We start from the raw sequence: 10959 nt of genomic DNA, 5'->3' as shown, positions 1-10959 counted from the left end.
GAGTCTAAAACTGGAGGGCACAGGCTTAAGTTGAGAGTGGAGAGAATTAAGGACCCCAGGAGAGCTTTTTTTCCCACTCAGAGGGTGTCCGTATGTGGAATGAGCTATGGAAGTGGACCATTTACGAATTTCATATGAAAAGGACAGGTTTAAAGTAACATTGGCCAATTGCAGGCAATGGGACTTGTTTCGTATGTCAACTTGGTCGGCATGGACTAGGTAGGCCGAAGGGCCTGTTTTTGTGCTCAATGGCTCTGTGACGGTGGAGCATTTAAGACCAAGTTGGGGAGGAATTACTTCTTGGGTTGTGACTCTTTGGCATTCTTTGCTCCAGTGGGCTTATTCCTTCCCCACCATAACTATTCCCATCCCTATCCATTTCTCCTCACCCGCACTGTAATTTAAAACCAACTTTATTTTCTCTTTTCCTCAGACAAAGGAACCTGAAAACATCACCTTTGTTTCTTACTCCACAGATGCTGCCTGACCTGCCCAGTGTTTCCTACACTTTGTTTTATTTCAGATTTCCAGCAGCTGCAGTTTTTCAAAAAAAATTCTCGATTTTGTACAGAGCTTGTACCTTCTCCCTGGGACTTTGGTTTTCTTTGGGTGCTCCGGTTCCCTCCCACACTCAAAAAACATATAGGTGTGTAGGTTAATTGGCTTTGGTAAAATTGTGAATTGTCTCTAGTATGTAGGATAGTGCTAGTGTACACAGTGATCGCTGATTGGCGCAGACTGAAAGACTTGTTTCCGCGCTGTATCTCTATTTTAGACATTTAAATATTCAAGTTTTTTTGTAAAGCCTTTATTTAGCAGCAATAACATTTTAGATACTTGCATTAAATGACAAAACAGTTGTTAAAAATCCAACAGTGTTGCCCTTACGTTACTTCTGAAATGTAAACTCTTAACCTAGAAATACATTACTTTAATTTAATCCAATACTCCGCCAGTGGGAATGGTAAGAACAGACCCAGGAGGTACAGAGATTGATCTCAAGCCAGCTTCACATTCTCCAATGTTGAGAAATGAAAATAGAAAAAATATCAAGTGACCTAACAATCCAATCAGAAGTTTAATTGAATTCAGTGACAATGCATCACCTACGTAAAACGTAAAAGTTGATGGGATTTTGTTTTTTTTAAATTCCAGTTATTTCATATTTTTGTACAAATTGGATGATGTGCACACAAGTTGTTGGGGCCAATAATTGTTAGTATCTCACAATTAATTGAATGGATTGATTTAATTAAATATTGATGATCGATTTACAGGGAAGCTGAATTGTAAACCTGCAGAGAATAGAATTCACCATTGTAGAATGGGAGTGTCTTGTCCAAATTGTTTATGTGTATAAACCGGTAATTATCTCAGACATTGCAGCTTTAATATACGCAACCTCAGTTGTCTTTTTTTTAATTTAAGATTTTCGGAACTCAAGCTCTGATGTACTGTACAAATAATTACACAATTCTCTTTACACTTTTTAGCGATACAGCTTATCAAACTGGGGCCGCAAAGCTTCTCACGGCTTTAGAACTCCTGAGTAAAACACTACATGACAAGTCAAATTCAAAAACAAACACACATTAAATAAACAGAAAAGAAAAAAAAAAATTTGGAAAATAAATGTTATGATTCACTAACAGGCGGAGAGCACTTTGCACTAAGGTAACTCTTAAACTTCCACACACAGTTCTGCAGTGAGAGGTCCTTTACAGAGATAGCAATCTGAACACTTATTCATTCTATGTCTGCCGAAGTAGATCAATTAATGGGAGACTGTTGCAGTTACTAATGGAAAATGTACTGTGTACAAAACAGTTTGAAGAGAGAGGGCTGCTTTATCATTTATCATTACAACAAAAGCAATATTCACTCCACCTTGCATGTTGTTGAAATACTGTAACATTATTAACGTGATTTTAGAATGATTAAGTCAAATGCGAACGACTGGGTAAAAACAGTAAAGTTATCAAACAATAATCTGTCTTAAAGTCCAGAGACCAGTTATGCTCCAAGATCACCTTCCACGAAACCTGCCAGAGGTAGGTTGACACTTTTATGCCTGGGTTTCAATAATTGTGCAAAAGCTGGAGAAACAGCAACAGGTTCTCAGTGAGAGAGTTTTAGAGTAAATACTTGGCAGTACTTAATAACTCTCAACGGACATTAGGTACTGGAAGAAATGAAACGAAAGTAGATTTGCATTTGGTTGAGGTTGTACTGTTTTAAAAATATCTGTCCTGAAACTTGCCCACGGTAGTAAGTAGAGAGACGCTGACAGAATCAATCTTCAGTGTTAATAAATGTCACAGCAACGCGAATAATTCCTGTCCCAATACCCTCCAGTGTACAGCCAGTCTGACGCACCTATGTATGGATTGGGTCCTTGATGGAACCACCTATAAAGAAATCGCATTAAAATACGTGAAGAAAATGAACAAAAGTGGAATAAAAACAGAAACACTCAGGGTCAGGCAGTACATGTGTAAAGAGAAATGGAAATCGGCCCTCTGTAAATTGACCCAAGTGTGTAGGCAGTAGATGAGGGAGTGGGATAACAGCACTAGTGTGAACAGGTGATTGATGGTCAGAGTGGACTTGGTAGGCCTGTCTCCATACTGTAGCTCCAAAACTAAACTTTTTAATAAAGGATTGGATATTGATTTTGGGCTTTATCTCATTTAACTAAATGTGGCCAATCATTTCTCCAAATATTAGGTTTGGATTCTAAGTGGGCGGCGCGACCGACGTTGCAGCGGCGTCTGCAGTCCGTCTGTCTTTTTTTTTTTGTCCCGTTGAGTGTAGTTTGTAGTGTTTTTAAAAAAAATTGTTTTTAACTGTGTATGTGTGGGGGGTGGGGGAAACTTTTAAATCCATTTTCCTGTACGGAGGACCCGACCTTTTCCCTGTCGGGTCTCTGTTGTCGTTGGGGCCTAGGGCCGTGTAGCGGCCTCCAGCCGGAACGACCTGGGGGCTCCAGTCGCGGAGCCTGCGGACTCACCATCGTGAAGCTGGCCGAGTTCGGAACGGGAGGAGATGTGGTGGTGCGCGGCTGCGACCCAACTCCGGAGCTCGGAGGCTCTAGCCGCAGGTCCGGTGACATCGGGAGCTCTCGGGTCCCTGGTGGGAGACCGCTTTTCGGAGCTTCCGCAACAGCAACTTCTCCCGCCCGAATTGCGGGGTTGAAAGTGACCTAGAGCGCGGCCTTGTATCGCCCGGCGCGGACTTAATGGCCGCGGGACTTACTATCGCTTTGACTTTGACATCGGGAGAAGAATGGAGTGCAGGGGAGAGACACGACTTTGCCTTCCATCACAGTGAGGATTGTATTGTAATCAACAATCGAAATAAAATAAATTAATAACAGTAATACTCGGTAACCATAAGTGCATAAGCCAAAGTCCTTGGTGTAACTACAGATACGGGTCCAGAGAACATCATAATTTAGACTTTAGAGATACAACGTGGAAACAGGTCCTTCGCCCCATGTGTCCGTGCCAACCAACAATCACCTCGTACACTAGTTCTATCCTACACTCTGGGGTCAATGTACAGAAGCCAATTAACGTACAAACTTGCACGTCTTTGGAATGTGGGGGGGAACCGGAGCACCCAGAGGAAAACCACGTAGTCACAGGGAGAACATGCAACCCGTACAGACAGCACACGTAGCCAGGATCGAATCCAGATCTCTGGCGCTGTAAGCTAGCAACTTTTACTACGCCATTGTGCCGCCCCCAATTGTCGACTGCGACACGCCTCTACTGTGGCAGTGAGTCGGGAAAAAATCGGGGAGAAGGTGATGAGTATGTGAGAGGGGATGGGATACAGGGCAATGAAATGGGGAATGAGACTGCAAACAGATAAACTCCGTACAGACAGCACCCATAATCGGGATGGACCCGGGTCTTTGGCACTCTAAAGCAGCAACTCTACCGCCACGCCACTTTGCATTTCAAAGAGAGTGAATATTAATCCAGGCATTAAAAACACAGCAAGAGCAAACGGTATACAAATGAGCCAAACCTGGGTCCCTCTGCCAACTGGTTCCTTGGGGGGTAATAGTAGAGAGAAACACATATCATTATACAATATTTGAACAACATTTAATTCAGCTAAACCGAAGTTCAACATTCAAATCTACAAATAAAGAAAATCTAAATTCCAACACTGATTGTTGGATTGATTGAAAGTTACAACATGGAAACAGGCCCATCAGCCCACCTAGTCCACACCAACCATCGATCAGTCGCTCACACTAGTTCTACGTTGTCCGGTTTCTCCAGTTGGCCAATCACGCGCTTTGTTTCAGGCTAGCACACAACATAGCTGTGAGTGCCTCCAGTGATGCCTGTTTTACTGGAGATTCCGATGAAGGTTCTTTCTAGTTCTGTGGAATACATGTCGTGGAAACTTGCAGCAGGGTAATTGAATTTAGTGAGAAAAGCATTAAGAAGTCAGAAAAATGTGCAGCTAAGTGGATAGAAGTGGAAGAAAGTCTTGAAAGCAAAGTCCCTGCTGAGATGCTGCAACACAAAGTTGTGAAACTTTGTGAATCAACTCAAACTGAAAGGTAAGATCTAAAGTCTGAATTTATGAAAATTAATCTGTATGGACTTTAATTTATTCAATTGCACCCTTTATAATGTGAAAAAATGAGATTTGGAGGCTGTACATTCACTCATTCACTCACTCATTCATTCATTCACTCACTCACTCACTCACTCACTCATTCATTCACTTCACTCATTCACTCACTCACTCATTCACTCACTCATTCATTCATTCATTCATGAAGTTGAGGGCCTAAACTATATGTATCAATAACAAGGTAAATTCAATATTTTCACGAATGCCAGCTTGTTGTAGAGTAATAAGTCTTAATCATCTCATTTTGGAGCTGCCTGCAATAACTTACCGGGAAAAGGTGCTCCGATCGCGGGGCCTATGTATTTAACATAGTGAAGCCGCGGTCTCAATTAAAAAGCGGCCGATTCGCGAACGCAGAGCCGCGGATCTTCTCCGCGGGGGGGGGGGGGGGGCTGTACATAGTGCCGTCCGTAGCGTCTGTCTATCTGGAATATATATAGGTATAATAATATATTATACTATTATACCTATATTACTATCTGGAATATATATAGTTATAATAATATATTATCTGGAATATATATATATATAGGTATAATAATATAATATAATATTATTATACCTAAATATATTATACCTATATTACTATCTGGAATATATATAGGTATAATGATATATAGTTTAAATGGACTGCAACATGGAAATAGGCTGCCCATCGTGTAATATGGGCATTGGCCACTAGATGACGCTTACTTTCCCGATCTAATTTTCTAATTAGTTTAATTAATTAATGTGCAACTTTCGGCAATGACGAGTTATGACTTCCTTCTCAATTATATTTCATCTAAATCTGTGGAAAATTTCATATAGTTCTGTGACTTGGGTCACGAAAACTGATTTCTAGACACATTTTTGATGCTCGGCCCACAGCCTAAAATGAGGTGCTGTTTCTCCAATTTCTGGTGTTGCTCGCTCTGACCATGGAGGAGACCCAGGACAGAGAGGTCGTCTACGGAATGGGAGGGGGAGTTGAAGTGCTGAGCCACCGTGAGGTCAGGTTGGTTAATGCGGACCGAGCGGAGGTGTTCGGCGAAACGATCGGCAAGCCTCCGCTTGAAAATTAATCTGTATGGACTTTAATTTATTTAATTGCACCCTTTATAATGTGAAAAAATGAGATTTGGAGGCTGTACATTCACTCATTCACTCACTCATTCATTCCTTCATTCATTCACTCACTCACTCACTCACTCACTCACTCATTCATGTAGATCAGCTGTCATCTAGAGCAGAGAATGCAATAGATGAGGTTGGAGGAGATGCAGGTGAACCTCTGTCGCACCTGGAACGACTGCTTGGGTTCTTGAATGGAGTCGAGGGGGGAGGTAAAGCGACAAGTGTAGCATCTCTTGCGGTTGCAAGGGAAAGTGCCCGGGGAGGGGGTGGTACGGGAGGAAAGGGAAGAATTGACAAGGGAGTTACGGAGGGAGCGGTCTTTGCGGAAAGCAGACATGGGGGGAGATGGGAAGATGTGGCGAGTGGTGGGGTCACGTTGGAGGTGGCAAAACTGACGGAGGATTACTTGTTGTATGTGACGGCTAGTGGGGTGAAAGGTGAGGACTAGGGGGACTCTGCCCTTGTTGCGAGTGGGGGGGATGGGGAGAGAGAGCAGTGTTACGGGGTATGGAAGAGACCCTGGTGCGAGCCTCATCTATGGTGGGGGAGGGGAACCCCCGTTCCCTGAAGAACAAGGACATTTCAGATGCCCTGGTGTGGAACACCTCATCCTGGGAGCAGATGCGGCGTAGACGGAGGAATTGGGAGTAGGGGATGGAGTCCTTACAGGAAGCAGGGCGGGAAGAAGTGTAGTCCAGATAGCCATGGGAGTCAGTGGGTTTATAGTGGATGTCGGTCAGAAGTCCATCACCTGCGATGGAGATAGTGAGGTCAAGGAATGGTAGGGAAGTGTCGGAAATGGTCCAGGTGTATTTGAGTGCCGGATGGAAGTTAGTGGTGAAGCGGATGAAGTCAGTCAGTTGTGTGTGGGTGCAGGAGGTGGCACCAAAGCAGTCGTCGATGTAGCAGAGGTGGAGGTCGGGGATGGGGCCCTGGTACGTCTCGAACAAGGATTGTTCGACGTACCCGACAAAGAGGCAGGCGTAGCTGGGGCCCATGCGCGTGCCCATAGCTACGCCTTGTATTTGGAGGAAACGGGAGGAGTCAAACGAGAAGTTATTGAGGGTAAGGACTAACTCCGCTAGGTGGAGGAGAGTATCAGTGGCCAGGTATAGGTTGCTTCTCCGGTCAAGGAAGAACCGGAGGGCTTTGAAACCATCCTGGTGGGGGATGGAGGTGTTGAGTGACTGGACGCCCATGGTGAAGATGAGAGGATGAGGCCTAGAGAATGGAATGCGCGGAGACGACGGAGAGTGTCTGAGGTGTCTTGAACATAGGTGGGGAGGGATTTAACCAAGGGGGATAGGATGGAGTCAAGGTATGTGGAAATGAGTTCGTTAGGGCACGAACAGGCAGAGACAATGGGTCTACCGGAACAGTCAGGTTTGTGGATTTTGGAGAGAAGGTAAAATCGGGCCGTGCGGGGCTCGGGAACGATGAGGTTGGAGGCTCGGGCGGGCAGGGCGTGGGAGTTGATGAAGTCGGTGATGGTGCTAGAGATAGTGGCCTGGTGTTCGGCTGTGGGGTCATGGTCCAGGGGTAAGTAGGAGGAGGTGTCCGAGAGTTGGCGCGTGGCCTCAGCTTTTAGGCCTCAACCTACAAACCTGTGTCTTTGGGATGTGGGATGAAACCAGAGCATCCGGAGAAAAAAAAAAAAATCACAGTTACAGGGAGAACGTGCAAACTCCACACATGCAGGCAGCACCCTAGGTCAGAATTAAACCCAGATCTGGTGCTGTGAGGAAGCCGCTCTACCAGCTGCACCACTATGCTGCCCCGTAATATAGTACGTATAGTAGTATGTAATACTGTATGGGACCAGTAACATCTTGCAGCTCCCATTCAGTGGCCTCACGGAAGAGTTTGTGGTGGCGTGAACAAGAGAAGCTCTGCAGTACAGGGACTCCAGGGACCAGAATGTGTCATCGGCTGGCATCGAGGTGAGAACAGGGAGGAAATGGAGGGCGGAGAAAGCAGTGGAGGTGGCAGAGTCACGCCTAAGGCAAAAGGCATTGGTGGGAGTCATGGCAACTGGCAGAGCAGGTTTGGGATACTTCCCTAAGACACCGGTTGGCAAGGCCCGGGGCAAGGAGAGACACCATCTAATCCAGGAAGAGGTCCGAGCAGGTGTGGAGGAAGAGCATGTGAGCAGGACGGTGGGGCTCAGGCAGCAGGGAGCGTGGACAAGGTGGGAGAGCATACCCGCAGCGCAGGATTACCTGGTCAAACATCATGCAGGCAGACCTCCAGCACGTCCGGTTCCTTGTCCAAGCTGTCTACGATGCCCTACCAAGCCCAGCAAACCTCCACGTCTGGGGCAATAGCGAGACACCTTCCTGCCCACTTTGCTCTGGAAGAGGATCATTAGAACATCTCCTCAGCAGCTGTCCAAAGTCTCTTGGGCAAGGTCGCTATCGGTGGCGCCATGACCAGGTGCTCAAGGTGGTTGCTGAGAGCATAACCACTGCCGTCGGTAACAGCAAACACCACCAAGTCCCAAAGATATCGATCACTTTTGTCAAAGCTGGAGAGAAGCCTCGACCACAACCAAAAACAAGGACGGGCCTCCTCTACACAGCCACTGACTGGTAGCTGCACATCGATCTGGGCAAACAGCTGAAATTTCCACAGCACATCACTCCGGCCAGACATGATCAACACCTCCAAAGTGACAAAATTGCTGATCATTCTGGAGCTGACAGTGCCCATATTGAAGAGGCTAATGAGAGAAAACGCGCAAAGTACCAGGAACTGGTGGAGATGTGCCAGGACAGAGGCTGGAAGACATACTATGAGCCCATAGAGGTGGGCTGTAGAGGCTTTGCAGGATGCTCACTCTGCAAAGTCCTCAACCAGTTGGGCAGTACGGGGCTGGCAAAGAAGAGGGCCATTCAATCTGCAAGCGAAGTGAAACCACTAGGTGGCTTTGGATTAAGAGGGCTGATCCGTGGGCAGTTGCTGCTGGGACGCAAACCCCGGCTGGGTCGCCTGGGCGAGGGTGTCTGATATTGTGAGACCCAAAACACCCTATGACCCCAGGTCACATCACTGAGGATGCGTCTCAGCGCATCTAGAAGATGTATCTTTCACACTAGAATCTGCTAGTGGAGTTTCCAGTCTCGAGAATGATCCCGGGCATGATTGGGTTAACGTATGATGAGCGTTTGATGACTCTGAGCCTGTACTCGCTGGAGTTTAGAAGGATGAGGGCGGAGCTCATTGAAACTTCCCGAATAGAATGAATGTGGAGAGGATCCAACAGTTTCTACTCGTGGGAGAATCTAAGACCAGAGGCCATGGCCTAAGAATGAAAGGACGTACCTTTACAATGGAGATGAGGAATTTATTTGGTTAGAGGGTGGTGAATCTGTAGGTGGCACAGTGCCGCAGCAGTAATGTTGCTGCCTCACAGCGCCAGAGACCCGGGTCCAATCCTGACCACGGCGTTTGTATGTTCTCCCTGTGACTGCGTGGGTTTCCTCTGGGTGCTCCGGTTTCCTGTCACATCCCAAAGACATGCAGGTTCGTTGGAGAATTGTCCTCTAGTGTGTAGGGTGTGGATGGGAAAGTGGGACAACATAGATCGATGGTCGGCGCACTCAGTAAGCTGAAGGCCATGTTTCCATGCTGTATCTTTCAATCAATCATTGCAGGGTTGAACGTAATCATGAACAGCATCTACTAATGAGAACTTTAACACCAGTGTGAACAGCCATTTTAAATCTGACATATGATGGAATCATTCCAAATAGTAAGCCATCAGTCTTATTAAGATATCTGGATCTATACAAATGAAGGTATCCGGGGGAGAATATTTTATAATCTTTTAAAACTAACAATAAGCTACAAAAACATAATGCAATTAAATTCAGCACTAACTTGTTTTTCCATTCAGTGTTAGACTTGGCGCGCTGTTTGCGTGCAGTTCTTTGCTTCTCTTCCAATCTCTTCTTCTCTTCGCTGGCTAAATCTACAGAACAGGAAAGTCCACAGAGTCACACAGCACAAAAACAAGCTGTTCAGCTCAATTCATCCATGCCCACCAAGGTTCCCCATCTAAGATAGTCCCATTTGCTTGCGTTTGGTCCTCATCCCTTCATAAACCTTTCCTATCCATGTCCAAATGTTTAGCTTAGTTTAGATATACCGTGGAAACAGGCCCTTCGGCACTGACCAGCGATCCCCGCACATTGACAATATCCTACACACAGTAGGGACATTTTACACTTATAACAAGCCAATTAAGCTACAAACCCGTACTTCTTTGGAGTGCGGGGGAAACCGAAGGTCTCGGGGGGGAAACTCACGCGGTCACGGGGAGAAAGTACAAACATCGTACAGACAAGCACCTGTAGTCAGGATCAAACCGGGGTCTCTTGCGCCTCAAGCGCTGTAAGGCAGCAACTCTATCGCTGTGCCACCCTGTCTTTTAAATGTTGTACGGTGCCTGCTTCAACCTTCCTCTGGCAGTTCATTCCACATATCCACCAGCATCTGAGTGTAAAAGTTGGCCCTCAGGTTCGTATTGAATCTTTCTCGTCTCACCTTCCTAAATTCATAAGTTATGGGAGCACAACCAGGCCATTCGTCCCATCAAGCCCACTCCACCATTCAATCATGGCTGATCTATTCCCTCTGGTTCTCGATTCCCGTACCCTGAGTAAACGACTCTGTGCATTCACTCTATTCCCCCCGCACCCCCATGATTTCATACACCTCTATTTGGTTTCACAGTAACCAAATGACAGGGGCAAGTTGCAGGATAATAACTGCACTCAGTTTTGGAGCTCAAACGTTCAACAATTATCCATACATTTCAGGAGTGTCAGAGAAAATACAGCTCTTCCACAAACTACTGTGTTACTGCTATCATTTCTCATATTCATGTCATGTATATGGTCATGAAAGGCTATGTCTGTGAAATAACACGGGTGGAAATGGATTCCTTGTAGCAGATGCTCCACCCAAGAGGACTATGGTTGGTGTTACTGTGACAGGAGCCAGTCATTTTGTTATATGTAACCGACTCGCAGAAGAGTGACTGGTATGAAGCCCAGCAAGTCTTGTCTTTACTTTAGACTTTAGCGATACAGCGTGGAAACAGGCTCTTTGGCCCACCGATTCTGCGCCAACCAGCGATCACACTTGCACTATCCTACAAACTACGGACAATTTACAGATGCC

General features: G+C 45.9%; 1 protein-coding gene across 4 annotated transcripts in view; it reads right to left on the bottom strand.

The window, feature by feature from the left end:
* Window positions 1–790: 790 nt before the first annotated feature.
* osbpl1a (oxysterol binding protein like 1A) overlaps window positions 791–10959 on the bottom strand; it is a 128762-nt gene continuing 118593 nt past the window's right edge. For 3 of the 4 annotated variants that reach the window (XM_033019513.1, XM_033019512.1, XM_033019511.1), the window contains exons 27-29: window positions 9655–9745; window positions 4036–4059; window positions 791–2408 (exon numbers count right to left, since the gene is read on the bottom strand). In XM_033019513.1, coding sequence (XP_032875404.1) covers window positions 2306–2408; window positions 4036–4059; window positions 9655–9745 — 218 coding nt within the window. In that variant the 3' untranslated portion in view covers window positions 791–2305. The remainder of the gene's footprint in view (window positions 2409–4035; window positions 4060–9654; window positions 9746–10959) is intronic. The other variant, XM_033019514.1, reaches the window with a different exon arrangement.

Source organism: Amblyraja radiata, chromosome 4 (assembly GCF_010909765.2).
Source record: "Amblyraja radiata isolate CabotCenter1 chromosome 4, sAmbRad1.1.pri, whole genome shotgun sequence".
In the NCBI taxonomy this organism is placed as follows: domain Eukaryota; kingdom Metazoa; phylum Chordata; class Chondrichthyes; order Rajiformes; family Rajidae; genus Amblyraja; species Amblyraja radiata.
Note: the sequence above shows the minus strand (reverse complement) of the source record. Positions and strands in the feature narration are given on the sequence as shown.